General features: G+C 43.1%; 1 protein-coding gene across 12 annotated transcripts in view; it reads right to left on the reverse strand.

Annotated features, from left to right (window-relative positions):
* The window catches only part of CALD1 (caldesmon 1), a 186,489-nt gene that overhangs the window by 58,484 nt on the left and 111,587 nt on the right, over window positions 1–16,418 (reverse strand). The window contains exon 1 of one of the 12 annotated variants that reach the window (XM_053218057.1): window positions 15,680–15,915. The exons of 9 other annotated variants lie outside the window; for them this stretch is intronic. In XM_053218057.1, the coding sequence (XP_053074032.1) occupies window positions 15,680–15,732 (53 nt within the window). In that variant the 5' untranslated portion in view covers window positions 15,733–15,915. Of the gene's footprint in view, window positions 1–15,679; window positions 15,916–16,418 lie in introns of those variants that run through there. 2 more of the 12 variants (XM_027075518.2, XM_053218056.1) reach the window with 2 other exon arrangements.

Raw genomic sequence — 16,418 nt, forward strand, 5'->3', positions numbered from 1 at the left:
CCGGCCCTGCCATCTGGGGGCTGTGTGACACAATAGAGGATGCATTCAGAGTAGTGCTTCTCAATCTTGGCTGCACATTAGAATCACCTGGGGAGGCTTTTAAAAATCCCTCTGCCCAGGCTGTGCCCTAGACCAATTAAATCAGACCCACTGTGGGTATGATCTAGGCATTAAAGCTCTCCAAGGATTCCAGTCTACAACCAGGTTGAGAAACACGGATTCATAATGAGTGACTTAGGAACAATTTGGGTCAGTTGCAGTTATAAGGCAGTGTAGAATCATTCAGCAAATAAGAGTGGAGAGAGAAGCCACGGACAAGCACTTCAAGATCAGAGAGGAAGCAGATGGGGACACTCGTCCTTATGATCCTAGTTAGACACCAGGCTCTTCTTGTTTCTTTTATTTGTTTGAAATTGAGGTATGTCAATATTTATAAGCAGAGACTAGGTGTTACGTAACTTAATATCATGCAGAAAATTTTTTAACTTTATTAAACATGGGTTAAATACCCTGAGTGGTATATTCTTTCCTCTTTCCATTGACCAAATTTGACTGAGTCTGGGGGCGCCTGGGTGGCTCAGTCGGTTAAGCGTCTGACTTTGGCTCAGGTCATGAACTTGCGGTTCGTGAGTTTGAGCCCTGCATCGGGCTCTATGCTGACAGCTCAGAGCCTGAGCTCTGCTTCAGATTCTGTGTCTCCCTCTCTCTCTGTCCCTCCCCCACTTGTGCTCTCTCTCTCTCTCTCTCTCTGTCTCAAAAATAAATAAAAGATTTAAAAAATTAAAAAAAAATCGATCAAGTTTTATGCCATCTTCGTTGGCTGGTGGGCAAGCCCTTAGAAGAGCAGGCCTGGCAGCTGGGAGCATTTCACCTCCTCCCCTGATGAAAACATGACAGAACCCCAAATTCCTATTCCTTCTCTATCACGGACGTCCTGTGTCAGGATGATGTTCTTAAAACTTGGCGAAGGATCCGTGAGGAAACAATTCTTACAGCCTGTTACGGAATTCGAACTGAACAAAAAAAGAGAGAGAGAGAGAGAGAGAGAGAGAAAAAAAAAACTCGGTCGGGAACCAGCCAAACCAACGAGGTACCTGCCAAACCACACCTTATCCTCCTCAATCAGCAAAAATATCCTCCGCCGCCCGACTCCTCTTTACCTCAGCAACGGGAGCATGTTCATTCCCTTATTAGGACACTGGCAGTGGCGAGCGGGCCGCTCATGTCTGAGGCCCAGGAGCGGCTTCTACAACATGTGCAGTTCATCAAAAAACGAGAAAGAGGATAAGAGGCACCGAGGGAGGGGACTGGAAAAATTAAATCCTCGCTGTATGGGAGGAGAGTCTATCTTGGTAGGCCACAATTATGGTTTTGGATTAAAAAAAAAAAAATTTTTTTTTTAAAGGCCAAACCAAAAATCACAATCCTAATATTTATTTTTTTTAACGCTTTTTTTTTTTTTTTTTTTTGGAAGGGTGGTTTTGAAACTCAGAAGTGCAGTCAAGGAAATTTTAAGCTGAATGCTTCCAGGGAGTTGAATATGTATGATCAGTGAGTACCTGGTCTTAACCTTCGAGAAGGGCTGTCCCAGTTCTAGAGCATAAATCTGATCCTAGAAGTGTCATTTGCCTTTTTTTTTTTTTTTTTTTTACTGGGAGCAAAATAAAACCCTATTCCTCCTGTCTTTCTGCTTGTCTCCTGTCTCATGGGGTATCCTCATCCTGGCTTACCACCCTCTTCCTTTTCTTACAACGCACCACCATTCAAACCAGGCTCTTTCTATGATATCGGTGCAACTGGGAATGGCTTCCGGTCAAAATGAGACATTGCCGGGTTATAATCTGTGTCAGCAGGGCTGTCCTGTTAATCCATCCTGTTTAGTGGCTAAGCTGTTTTCAGAGCCAACTCACGAACTCAGATCCATCCAAGCAATAATGGATTACAATTCTAACTTTTTATAATTTACAAAATGCTTCCACCATGTACATATACTAATGGGATCTTTAGAATACTGGTGAGATAGACACTGTTATCGTTCCCACCTCACAGTTGAGGAAACAGGCTCGGTGGAGCCAAGTGACTTGTATTTGGAGCTAGGACATCACTATAATTTGGGGCTTTTCAGACTGCTGCTTTTTAAAAAAATTTTTTTTTTAACGTTTATTTATTTTTGGGAGAGAGACAGAGCACAAGCGGGGGAGGGGCAGAGGCAGGGAAGGAGGCACAGAATATGAAACAGACTCCGGCTCTGAGCTGTCAGCACGGAGCCCGACGTGGGAGTCGAACTTGGGAACAGTGAGATCGTGACCTGAGCCAAAGTCGGACGCTCAACCGACTGAGCCATCCAGGCACCACAAGACTGCTGCGTTTTTCTGTCTCAAAGATGTCACAGTATTATCGTGTTCTGCTCAGATGAGTTGCTCTGAAGTTTGCCAGAGAGAATTGAAGTCCTCAAGTTCCCCCAGGGACTTCTACACAAAGGGTGTTCAGGCCTCTGGGAGATTGTAGGAGGCCCCAGGAATCATGTCACCCATCCCTGGGGCTGGGCTGCCACTAACAACCAACTCTGGTAAATATGATCCTTGTTAAAGTTATAGGTAATATCTCTAAGGCTAAAAAGCCAAACACAACGGCCTTTGTCTATTAAAAAAAAAAAAAAACAAACGTAACACTGGTGATTAAAAAAAAAAAAAAAGAGGGGGATATACTAGACCAGCCAACCTTGACTTTGAATGAGTGAAGCAAACAAATTGTTTAAGAAGACAAGGAAGCTTATTTAATGGTGATAATTCCCATCTGTGCCAGACTTACTAGATGTGAGGCAAAGGACAAGATACATCTCATCTAATCCTTACAAGAACGTTGAGTAGACATGGTTACTCCCATCTTGCAGTCTAGATGAGCAAAGCCGACACAGAGAAGTCAAATCACTTGTCCAAGATGAACACACGTAGGATTTTAGCTACCTTCTGGCTGAGCCCCAAATTTGGGCTCTTTGCACCACTATACTATACCACATCCACTTCTCTCCAGGTCTCAGTTCTTGACAAGATAGGATTTAGAAGTTAAGATTTTGGAGAAGTTCAAAGTCACTAGAAGAGTGTATTCGCTTTTAATTGGCATAAGAAAGTCATGTGATATTAATCACCACGAGATGAGAGGAGTTGCTAGTTTTATGGAAGACTAGACCTCCCACTGGGGGAAGAGGCACACTCACTGCCTCTTTGTGGGACTCAAAGTGGTATTTAGTCTCCTGTGCTGTTATATTTAAGATCAAGAGTCATGGACGATCTACGACCCTCTGCCGACCACTCCTCTCACCCTCTCCAGCCCTGCTCTGCCAGGAGGAGAAGGTTGCTCATCAAGCAGAATCTGATGTCATATTACAAATGCTGCCAGATTCTCCCACGCAGACCAGAGGTTGGAGCTGTGAGAGCACAGGCAGCAAGTAACATCCGTTAAGTGTTAAGCTGGAGAGAGCGAGGGAACCACCAGAAGCCACTCAGCCTGGAGCCAGGAGCCAGGGGCCAGTCATTACACACACCCAGGCAGGAAGGAGGTGGCTGGGCCAGTGAATCAACCTCTCTGGCCTCATTTTCATCTGTAAAATGGACGTAGTGGTACTTAATTTGTAGTACTGTTGAAGGATTAAATGAACTACTATTTCTAAAGTGCTTAGAGCAGTGTTTGGCACATAGTAAGTACTACGTGAGTGTTAACCATTTTTATTAACTTATTATTATCACTGTCCTCCTCATCATATGGGAAATAGGTTCTGCGCCTATATGTTTTCCAAAGTAGACTGCTGTTTCCAAGCACAAATGGGAGAATTGAGCAGAAAGGCTCTTCTATCTCAAGAGCCTGAAACTCTTTTTCATTGCAAATATTAACACTAGACAAAGCTCAGAAATGCAGAACAACTGCAGGGGAAGATTCTTATCTTCCGTTGGTATTCCCTTATTCCTCTTCTGTTGACCACCTTTTCTCTGGCTTTCCATTTTCAGGAGAGGAGGCTGGAGGGGGAGGATTGTGGTGAAAAATGTCCAATAAATGGAATGCCTTTTATCTCTCATTTTCTCCGTCACTCTCATAATCCATGTCACTTCTCATTAAAATGTAGATGGAAATTTATCATCAGACAGCTTTATCTTCCCATGCCAGAAAACGCACGTGTCCTACTGGAAGAAAATAATCCCCTTCTCTATTCATCTTTGGGGCTGGCTTAACACCCAACCTTAGTGAAGAATGGATGGTTCAGAGCTCTATGTGTGGAGGCTGGTTCTGACTTTCACTGGAATGGCTTTAGACAGACAGCCTGTCAGCAGAGGACCCAGATGTCCCGATTGCCGCAATATCCTCTGGCCAGCTGGCATTTTAACTGTACTGGGAAATTATTCCACATATCGCTGATGAATTAAACTAAGGAATATTGTGTTAAACTATTTAAAATCTTCCAGTCCTTGTGGATTGAACTGTGTTGTTTAAAATGATACGTTGACGACTTAACTCCCCCCTACCTCACAAAGTGATCTCATGTAGAAATGGGGGCTTTAAGAGGTAATTGAGTTATGATGAGGTCATTAGGGTGGCCCTCACCCAATATGATGGGTGTCCTTATAAAAGGGGGAAATTTGGACACAGAAAAGGATATTCATGGAGGGTATAAACTATGTGCAGAAAGAGAGAATGTCATGTGAAGGCAGAGATTAGATTGAGGAATCTACACCCTAAGAACTGCCAAAGATCACCAGCGAACCACCAGGAGAGAGGCCTGGCATACAAACTCCATTGCAGCCCTCAGAAGGAAACCCTGTCTGTTATGTTCAGCCACCCAGTAGGTAGTACTTTGTTACAGCAGCCGTAAGAAACTAATACAGTATTCAGTTTAAGGCCTGAATGTTCTAATTTGTTAACAATTTTCCCCCTACAATTTCTAGCATTTTCTACTGTTTATTTAGGTCAGTGGTTCATTACATGTGACCAGCAGTCCATCCATCTGATTTCTTAAAATGCCTTTTATTGTAACTTACAAATCTAACCTCTCGTATGCTCAATTTTCACTTTTGGTGTGTTCCTTTTGCTCTTCTCATACCTGGGGATCTTGGTTAGGGATTTACCTGCAGCTCTGAGGTAGGATCATGAAACTCTGGACTTCCTGGGCTCCCAGGGGCAGCTGGATGGCTGAGCCTCCACTCCCTGGATAGAGGGAATGTTTTACAGGATTCTCTCCCAGCCCTTACATCTTCAGATCCAGGAGAGGCAGACTCATAATACTTCCCTGACCCAAAACTAATGTTGAAGTAAGGTCAGAAAATTAAAAATGTATACAGGGGAGGGAGAGAAAGTGTTCCCCATGACACTAACTCCTTATGGGCCTGGAACACATGGTTCAATCTATGACTTCAAGGCTATTTCCCTTGGGGTGAAACCTAGAGGTTGTACATGCTTCCTGGCTGCCCTCCACCCAATGAGTTTAAAATGAGGGCTCCCCACTAGGCTTCAGTCTGAGGTGCTTTGGCCCCTTTGTGAGCAGGAAGTGTTCACTACTCAGCTAACTAATACCAGAATAGGTATTATCAGGCCTCTCTAGGATGCACATAATTTGCCCAACTTTTAGAGACCACAGCAAACTTTAAAATGCAGAAGTAATGGTCAGGTTTGTTACATTCACTTTTGGGAAGTCTGTATACTCATACTATATGTTGAATTGTGTCCCCTCCAAAAATATGTTGAAGTCCTAACCCCCAGTACACCCTCAGGCTATGATCTTACTTGGAAACAATACTTTTACAGTCATATCAAGTTAAGGTGAGATCATTAGGGTGAGCCCTAATCTAATATGTCTGGCATTCTTTTATTTTTCGTTATGTATTTATTAAAGAATTTTTTAAATGTTTATTTATTTTTGAAAGAGAGAGCGTGAGCAGGGCAGGGGCAGAAAGAGAGGGAGACACAGAATCTGCAGCAGGTTCCAAACTCTGAGCTGTCAGCACAGAGCCCGACCCCATGAGCTGCGAGATCATGACCTGAGCCGAAGTCGGACACTCAACCAACTGAGCCACCCAGGCGCCCCTGTCTGGCATTCTTATAAAAAGGGAGGAATTTGGACACAGAGACAGACACAGAGGGAAGACGATGTGAAGAGAAATAGGGAGAATGTCATGTGCAGTAATGGAAGCATCGGTTCTATGCTGCTACCAAACAGGGAACATCTGGGGCTACCAGAAGCTGGAAGAGGCAAGGATTCTTTTCATACAGGATTCAGAGGCCCTGCAGACACCTGAACCTCAGACTTCTAGCCTCTAGAACTGTGAGACAATTAGTTTCTGTAGCGCTAAGCCACCCAGTTTGTGGCACTTTGTTATGGCAGCCTTAGGAAGCTAATACAACTCATCACATGCTTTTGTGATTACCCAGAAGCTACCTCAGATTCATCGCTGTGGCACCCACTCATGCCAATAATTATCACTGTCAACCACCCTCCCTGCCCACCTCCCCACAACTTTTTGAGCACTTACTAAGTGCCAGGCACCATGCTAACCATTTCACATGTGGTTTCCTCTTCTCATACATGAAGAAGCTGAAAAACTCAGCAAGATTAAGTAATTTGCTCAAGGGCACACAGTTAATAAGACGATGCAACGAGAAGCTGAATCCAAGTTTTCTGGATTGTGAAGTCAATGTTCCTCATTCATACTCTCCTCACTTGTGAAGATCACTCAAGGGCTGGTGTCTTCCAAATCCCTGGCAAACAAATCCCCTCTTCTTACTACGTCCTCCTTTATGACGTGTCTGGTTTAGGCCAAGTAGGAGAAGCAGTAATTCTATATTTTGCCCCCAAAGTCCACTTTCAGCAAGTTTCCTTCAACTTCAGAGTTATCCAAAGTATAGCAGTATGGGTTACCATTTTTAAGTAGTTAGTAAATGGAACAACTCAAAACTGAGACGAAGCATTCCTCTGATTTTTCTGGGTTAGATGGATGCTTCATGGATGGATGTGACATGTCAATCACAAACCAAGTTCGGCTGCCTTTTGCCCTAGCAGTAGTTGCTTTCTGTTGGCATAAGATAGCAAGCTACCCCTCCTCTGGGGTTTTTAGGAAAGGGGGTGCTCAGAGGGAAGGGAAAGATGGGAAATGTGATACAGATTAAGCACCCGCTGTGGTTTACATGTTTGCATAGCTAGTTCCACTCTTCATTAAACCTGCAGGGCAGATTTTCTTTCTCTTCTCTTCTCTTCTCTTCTCTTCTCTTCTCTTCTCTTCTCTTCTCTTCTCTTCTCTTCTCTTCTCTTGTCTTCCCTTCCCTTCCCTTCCCTTCCCTTCCCTTCCCTTCCCTTCCCTTCTCCCTTTCTACTTTTTTTTTTTACAGGTGAATAAATTCAGACCTAGTGAAACTAAGTGACCTTCTCAAGGTCACACATTTCATAACAAGTAAGGTCTAAACACAGATGTGGGGGGCGCCAGGGGGGCTCAGTCGGTTAAGCATCTGATTTCGGCTCAGGTCATGATCTCACGGTTCATGGGTTCGAGCCCCATGTTGGGCTCTGTGCTGAAAGCTCAGAGCCTGGAGCCTGCTTCAGACTGTGTGTCTCCCTCTCTCTCTGCCCCACGCCCGCCCCCCCTCCCTGCCCCCGCTTGTTCTCTCCCTCTCTCTCTCTCAAAAATAAATAAACATTAAAAAAATTTTAAACACAGATGTGGGAGTCAGGATATCTGGCTCTAATTTCTCATCTGTCAAGAATGTGCCCATTTTGTGCTTGTGAAAGCTGGGTCTGGCCAATAGAAGGAGAACAGAGACCCTTTCCTGAACTAGTGGTGCTGTTTCACTCCAGAAAAGTCATCAGTGAGAGGGCAGAGGTGAGAACAGTCCCTCTTTACAGCCATCCTTTCTTCTCCCAAGGCTCAGTATGTCTCAGCACCCCCAGGGCTCACTCATTCATTAGAATATTGTGTGAAAAGTCTTCTTTCTTTTTTTTCTAAAGTTAATTTAATTTAATTTTAATTTCTTTTTTAGAGAGAGAGCATGAGTGGGTGAGAAGGGTGGGGGAGCGAAGAGAGAGAGAGAGAGGGAGAATTTTTTTTTTTATGTTTAATTTTTAAGAGAGAGAGAGAGAGACAGACTGAGCGTGAATGGGGAGGGGCAGAGAGACAGAGAGGGAGACACAGAATCTGAAGCTGTCTCTAGGCTCCCAGCTGTCAGCACAGAGCCCGACATGGGGCTCAAATTCGCAAAGCATGAGATCATGACCTGAGCCAAAGTTGGACACTTAAACGACTGAGCCACTCCGGCACCCCGAGAGAGAATCTTAAGCAGACTCCTTGCTCAGTGCAAAGCCTGAGCTTGATCTCACAACCCTGGGATTATGACTTGAGCTGTAATCAAGAGTAGGACACTAAACTGACTGGGCCACCCAGGTGCCCCTGAACAGTCTTTTTCAATTCAAGTCTTAAACATATCACTCAAACTTATTAAATAGCTGTGGAAATTATCTACCCATAAGCTACAAATGTCATGATACCAGCTTAAAGCTAGCTTTAAAAAATTGCTTAAATTTTGTGTACTTTATGCATTTTTTCTTTGGAAAATACAGGGTAGTTATGAGCTGTGGCTGTTGGTGTGTGGGTATTGCTGATCTGTATAAAGAATGTCTTCACTCTTTACAGAGTAAAGTGTCAAATTTCTTTCCTTTTCTTTGGAGTAAATACAGTCCTTATTATATTACTATTTTATTTTCCCTCTGTTACAGAGTGAAAGGTAGGGTATTTTGGAGAACTGAATTCTAGAAAAGGTGAGTGTAGACATTCCTTGTAAGGATCAGAAAGTAGTCACGGAAAGGTAAAGAAAAGATACGGAGAGCAAATGCAGCAGGCCAAGCTAGCCTGTAAGAGGCAAATGTGTAGGCACTCAATAGGAATTCACCAGCATAGAAAATATCAGACTAGAATACCAGCCTCTAAACAGGAAATCAGGACTTAACAGATGCATTCTAATCAATGTCTGTGTGAGATGAAGTTTACAAGAAAGTTACAAAGAAAAAGTGAAAGATCAATGAGAAAAATACCACATTTTCTCTAGTTTATTGTTTTAAACCTTCTTAATAATTTTTAAACATGTTAATATTTGTTTAATGTCTGTTGTTTTTATTTTTTTAATTTTTAATGTTTATTTATTTTTGAGAGAGAGAAAAGAGAGAGATAGAGAGGCAGAGCATGAGTGGGGGAGGAGCAGACAGAGAGGGAAACACAGAATTTGAAGCAGGCTCCAGGCTCTGAGCTGTCAGCACAGAGCCTGATGTGGGGCTTGAACTCACGGACTGTGAGATCATGACCTGAGCTGAAGTCAGAAGTTTAACCGACTGAGCCACCCAGGTGCCCTGAATGTCTGTTGTTTTTAATAAAAAGTCTTTAAAACAGCAGAAATTAGTGTTTATAAATCCAGCAGGCTAGAGCCGATACTATCAGGCAAAGCATACTCCTGCACAAACAAGCTCACGAGTTAAAAGCCTACTGACCACCTAGCTGCTTCCTTGCTATTGTAACCAGAAAAAGTATTTAACGGCAGAGGAGCGAGGATGACCCAGCTGAGCTCCCAAATACAAACCCGGTTACAACATCACAAACAAATGCCACTCTGAGATTTTCACTTATGAAGTTGCATAATATTATAGCCCATGCAAGGATCTTTTTTCTGACTCTATAAAGAACAAATGGTCCCTCCAAGTTGTTCCTCTGATATTAAATTTTAATTGGGAAAAATAAGACTATTCAACAATAACTGGCACTTGTTTTGTACTCAATAGTTTCCGTACACTTTAACGCACATCATTATACCGGATGGCCTTGCAAGTTACACAGAGCAAGCCTGACCATCTCCATTTTATGGCCGTGTGGCAGTAAGCTGACGTGGCTTCCTTGAGATCATGGTGCTGATCACTGAAGGAGCTAGACCAGAACCTAGACCCTCTGATTCCCATCTGAAAAAGCCTTTCCTTGAGCCTCCAGGCTGACTCCTGCAGCGGCCGGCTGGTGTGGTCACTAGGCTAGCCGAGCTTCCCAAGCTGCTCTGAAGGCAGCCAGTTGAATCAAGATCATGTGATATGTTTGGTGGGTTTCGAGCTTCAGTTTGGGACTCAATTTGCAGCTTCTGAAATCTACTTAGTGGGTCATGACCAGCATTTTTAAATGAAATTAAAAAGTAGAGAAACTATTAGAGGGCAGAAATCTAAATCACTATCTTGAAAAGGACTCTCGCACTGTTGGTGGGAATGCAAACTGGTGTAGCCACTCTGGAAAACAGTGTGGAGGTTCCTCAAAAAATTAAAAATAGATTTACTCAATGACGCAGCAATAGCACTGCTAGGAATTTACCCAAGGGATACAGGAGTGCTGATGCACAGGGACACTTGTACCCCAATGTTTATAGCAGCACTTTCAACAATAGCCAAATTATGGAAAGAGCCTAAATGTCCATTGACTGATGAATGGATAAAGAAATTGTGGTTTATATACACAATGGAATAGTACTTGGCAATGAGAAAGAATGAACTATGGCCTTTTGTAGCAACGTGGATGGAACTGGAGAGTGTTATGCTAAGTGAAATAAGTCCTACAGAGAAAGACAGATACCATATGTTTTCACTTTTATGTGGATCCTGAGAAACTTAACAGAAGACCATGGCGGAGGGGAAGGGGAAAAAAAAAGTTAGAGAGGGAGGGAGTCAAACCATAAGAGACTCTTAAAAACTGAGAATAAACTGAGGGTTGATGGGGGGTGGGAGGGAGGGGAAAGTGGGTGATGGGCATTGAGGAGGGCACCTATTGGGATGAGCACTGGGTGTTGTATGGAAACCAATTTGACAATAAATTTCATATTTAAAAAAAAAAGAGAGAAAAGGTATCTGCACTCCCATTGTTCCCTGAAGCATTATTCACAATAGCCAAGGGATGGAAACAACCTAGGTGTCTGTTGATGGATGAACAGATAAAGAAAAGTGTGAGATAGATAGATAGATAGATGAATGAATATTATTTGGCCTTAAAAAGGAAGGAAATCCTGCCCTTTGCAACAACATGGATGAACCTGGAAGGCATTATGCTAAGTGAAATAAACCAGACAGGGGAAAACAAATATGCTATGGAATCACTTATATGTAGAATTAAAAAGAAAAACAAAAGGTCAAAATAAAATGGTGGTTGCCAGGGGTTGGGGGCTGGAGAATACAGGGAGAGGCTGGTAAAAGGGTACAAACTTTCAGTTATAAGATGAATGAGGTCTGAGGATCTAATGCATAACATGGTGACTGTAGTGAATAATACTGTATTATATAACTGAAATTTGCTGAAAGAGTAGAACTTGAGTGTCCTCACAAAAGAAAGAAAAAAAGAAAGAAAGAAAGAAAGAAAGAAAGAAAGAAAGAAAGAAAGAAAGAAAAAGGTAAATATGGGAGGTGATGTACATATTAATTCACTTGATGGTGGGGGGGGATCTTTCACAATGTATATGTATATGTATATGTATATGTATATGTATATGTGTATGTACATGTACATGTATATGTATATCAAATCATCACACTGTACACTTTAAATACATTACAATTGTATTTGTTAATTATACCTCAATAAAGCTGAAAAAAAAGAGAAGTCTGTAGTACAACTTTAAAAAAAGAGAAATATTAGGGGCGCCTGGGTGGCTCAGTTGGTTAAGTGTCCGACTTAGGCTCAGGTCATGATCTCACAGTTCCCGAGTTTGAGCTCAGAGCCTGGATCCTGCTTCGGATTCTGTGCCTCCCTCTCTCTCTGCCCCTCCCCTGCTCACACTCTGTCTCTCTCTCAAAAATAAACATTAGAAAAAGAAAAGAAAAGAAAAAAGAAATATCCAAGGGCACTGTACATAGTAAGAGTGGGCACTGTTTTGTAAAATACTTGTTTCAAATACATTTATGTGTGGGTATAAATGTACGATACTGAGTCACAAACTTAAGTGTATTATACTTATTTTAAGGGTAACTTAAAAGAAACTTGTATTTCTTTCAGACGATCAGAGGAAAAAAGGAACGAGGGAAAACATGAATGCAGCTAAGCTGATCAGGCGGCTGGACTGCTCTGCTGGCAGCCGGAGCCCCGGATGGACCTGGGAATGTGGGTGTTGTGAGGGGCAGGGGGGCTGGAAAAAAGATCCCTGCTGTCCTGAAGTGGGCGGGAGGTTAAAAGACAAGATAATCTTGAAGCCAGAACCTGTGTTTGGTCCTTTTTTATGTTCTTAGTGCTTAGTCCGGCAGCACTAACTGGCATAGGAAACCCTGAATGAATATTTGTTGAATGAATGCATGGAAATGAGTAAGGTTTACAGATTTTTAAAGGCTCCTCTTAAAAATTCAATTAGGCTTGGAAATGAATCCAAGCAGTCTACATTTATGAAAAGCTTGTTTCCAAAACCTTAATTTGCAAATTGGTTTTTGGAACTTCAAACATTATTATACATGGCAGTTGGGATCCCAGGCCAGCCCACAACCACCTTTTTAAGCCTGAGATGTATCTGAAGCTAATACTGAGAAGCAAAGCTGCGTTTCCATGGGAAAAACGCATCCACATCATTCCAGTTAGGAATGCCAGGAAGCAAATTAGCCTCCAGATGGCAGAGAAGCACCTCCCCTGACCCCATTCCTCTTGCTGCAGCTGGACTGGCCTCTGCGAAGCCATTTCTGATGGGCTGGGAGGGAGGCGAGAGGCAGCACAGTGTGAGAGCTCATTTCCTATATAATGCCCTATGTTTCTTTGATTCCACGGTTTTAAACTTTGTGTACCCTTCCACATTTGCTACAGAATGTGGCACAAGAACAAAACTTTCTCATCGCCAGGATACATAAAAGCATACTTCTTTATGAGAAACATGACTCTTAATGGACTAAAAGCATGAATATTTACAAGAAACATGAAATTTTGACTAAAGGAAGAGACTTCATGAGTGAGGGCTTTGGGGAGACGAGAAAAGTAGTGGTGAAAATATCAGATTGCAAGTGACAGAATCTCTCAATAATCTTACCAGAAACAAATTACACAGCACCTTGAAATCTAAAGACGTGAAAGGCCATTCACACCTGGCCTGGAGATAACATGGCTGTGTGTAGGGTCTGGCATTCAGGAATTTTAATGTGTCCCATAGAAAAAAATTCTGCCAATCTTGCTTTGTAGGCAATGAAACTCAGATAAATTATCTCATGCAAATGTGGAGGAATTTAGAAATCATTTTGTTGGGCATCTGTTTTGACATTTAACCTAATACTTCTTCCAAAGCAAAAAGTGCTGAAATTTCGTATGTTCAAATGACTCCAATGAAAAGTGTGAACCTGGAAGAACTGAGTTTGGTTTATCTAATAATAAGAAATTCAAAGAACTTTTTTTTTTTTTTTTTTTTTTTGCATCAGCACCAAGCTGGAAACTGAAGATTCAAAGATTCAAAATAGTTCTGGCCTGTATGTGAATTGCCATCTCTTGTAGACAGCACAGGCATGCCCACTACTAACTTGAGTACGAGGCTAATAACATAGGGCTGGACAAAATTTATTAGTGCAGAGAGAGACAGGGACTGAGGAAGGTTTGCGGAGGAAGGTAAAATTTGACTGGGGCCTTGAAGGACAGGAGGGAAGTCCGAAGCAGACGTGGTAGGCCGCCTTCCTCCCCGCCCCACTACCATCCCTTCTCCACCCCACCCCAGCCTACCCACTCCAAAACTTCTCTGGAATCCCAGGTTTCCATGGAATAGTTCAGGAGCCATTGATCTTGTTTAATGCCTTTATTCCAGATGAGGTGACCGAGGTACATGCGGGTGTTCCTGTGTAGGGAACAGAGTGAGCCAAGGCATGGAGGTGGCCTGCGCATGATGAATTTGGGGAACAGCGCGTGATCCAATTCAGCTGCAGCAGGGACAGGTCGAAATGGAAAGGAATACTGAAGGCAGATTATAGAGAATTTTGAATGCCACATTAAGGAGAGTGGGTCCCCTTCTCAAAGGTGGGGGAGGGACAGGATGAGAAAAGGGGAGAGAGACTGAGGCCAGGACCAGATAGGAGGCAGTTATAATTGTCCAGGTGAGAGGCAATAACTGTTGAAGTTCAGGAAATGATAGAGTGAGTGAAGAGTGAGAGAGACATGGAGAAGTAAATTGATAGAACCATAGGCATGATAGAGCAGGAAAACTCGGACAACTCAGAACTGAGAGTTGAGAGAGAGACACAGGACACTGGTGTGTGTGCATGCACACAGATTGGGCTTTTTTCCAGCATTCCAGGCCCTGTTGACCAGCTGTGTAACACTGGGCAGACCCTTCACTATTATGTGTCTTCCTCTGAAATAACGGCATTAAAAAAGACCAGTGGCTTCTGAACTGTTCCATGGAGATCTAGGATTCCAAGGAAGTTTTGGTGGAGTGGGCAGAGTGGCGTGGGGTGGAGAAGAGATAGGGAGTGGAGTGGAGGTAAGCAATGGGGCGTGATTTGGGAGTGCAGTAGGGGAGGGGTCTAGGTCCTAAACTACCTATTCAACCAGAACATCTCTTGTACCTAACAGAATTCCTTGTAGCGTTAAATTTGCTTAAAACAAAAACAAAAAGAAAACAAAAACCTAAAACAACTCGTTTGATAACCACTGGCCTGTGGAGATAACCTCTAAAACCCCTCTGAGCTCTCACACTTGAGACATCGCACTTATCGAAAGGGGTGATCCAAGATATCTGCTAATGTACTGGAGGTAGGTCTCATTTTCGGGACCCCATTGAGTTCCTCTGTTTATTTGATTAACTGTTGCACAAACGCTGGAACAACTGGAACAACAATTGTCATGCTGAATCGGTGCCAAAACTCTCAAAAATGGGAAAGATTTACTGAAAGGCCATTTGGTATTCTTACTCTTGTGTGGTACCTTTTCCCAAGACCCAATAAGTTTTCCAAACCTCATAAACACCAGCGTGAAAAGAGCTCTTGCCTGCAGTACAAAGGCACTGGCTTCGTTACTGACTGTTGTCTGGCTTTGGGTAAGTTGAGTTACCCCTCTGGGTTTCGTCCCCTTGTCTATAGAATGAGAACATCGCAGCAAACAATCCTAGAGGCCCCTTCTAGCTTTAACATTCCACAGTTTCATGATTCTAAACCTTGGAGCCTGTTATCTGAACAATTCCCTGATCAATTGCATGTGCTCTCAATCTTGTTCGGTCACAGTCAGATGGTCAGTATATTAAGGGCTTTGGGCTGTTGACTTTAAGGATTGGGCAATGTGTGCTTTAGCCAAGATCTCTGATTCCTGCAAATGGATCATTCTGAGCAAAGGGCTCAGGTCTAAATTAACAGCAGATCTTCAGAAACACAATACTTTGTGGATCAGTATTTGCAGTAGAGAAACCCTGTGCCTAGGTAAAACCCTTACAAATGGTCTACAAACCACCATAGAAATGAAAACGAGGAAAACCAATCGAACAACCACAAAGTTTAGACCAGAAAGTTTCATACAGGTCTGAAATTTACACACTGCCTGCCTCCCTTTGCCTCCTGATTTCTCCTCTCCCCTCCCTCTCCCACAATTAAGTTTTTTTCTTTTCTCTTCTCTCTTTTATAAGAACAATTCCTTTGTAAAAAGAAAGAAAAAAGAAAAACTCAAAGCGAAGAGGCAAAGTGAGCACTCACTGGGAGAGCGCGGCCAGGCTGCGTCTTCCCTGCAATCCGGATCCCCCGAGCATGTCTGTAGCTGGAAGGGGTGGCGCGTTGCTGGAGGTGCTGAGACTCTCCTGGCAGTCAGGGCGTGGGCCGGGCCCCCGGAGGTGCCATGTTTTCTGTGGCTGAAATGCAGTGTGCAGGATGCTCCGGTGTTCTCCCTTTGTGTTAACACTTTGGTCTGTCCCTGTGACCAAAGTCTGGGCTTGTCCTCAGCCAAATCTACTCCTCCCCACCCTTTCCCTCCGCATAGGATCATCAGAGAGCTGATTGTTATTTTTTACTGTAATCTCTCTAATAGAGGCCCATCCTGTTTAGACTGTAAAGGGTGAAGATTGCTTCGAGATTTCCAGACTGTTATTAGTGGGTACTAGGGGCCAGGATTCTCAGTAGCTTTCATGAAGACTTTATATGATTAATTACAATTATTCCAAGGTAGAGAACTAGTCAAAGGAAAAGACAGTGATCCATGTGCTCAGCCTTTTGAAAAACAGTTGATCATGGGATCACTTGCGTGCCGAATCTCACTCTGAAGAGATCAACAGAAATCAGCCCACCAAAAAGTTCACATGGGTGCAGTTCTCAGGCCCTCATTCTGAGCTCTGTTCTCAATTAGCATTGGTGTAGGTGCTTTCCAAAGCAAACAGTTCCCACTGAGAAATCAAATCTGAGAAACTCCTCTTAGCCCTTTTATCCAGGGAAAGATGGATGC

This window comes from Acinonyx jubatus, chromosome A2 (genome assembly GCF_027475565.1).
Source record: "Acinonyx jubatus isolate Ajub_Pintada_27869175 chromosome A2, VMU_Ajub_asm_v1.0, whole genome shotgun sequence".
Lineage (NCBI taxonomy): Eukaryota > Metazoa > Chordata > Mammalia > Carnivora > Felidae > Acinonyx > Acinonyx jubatus.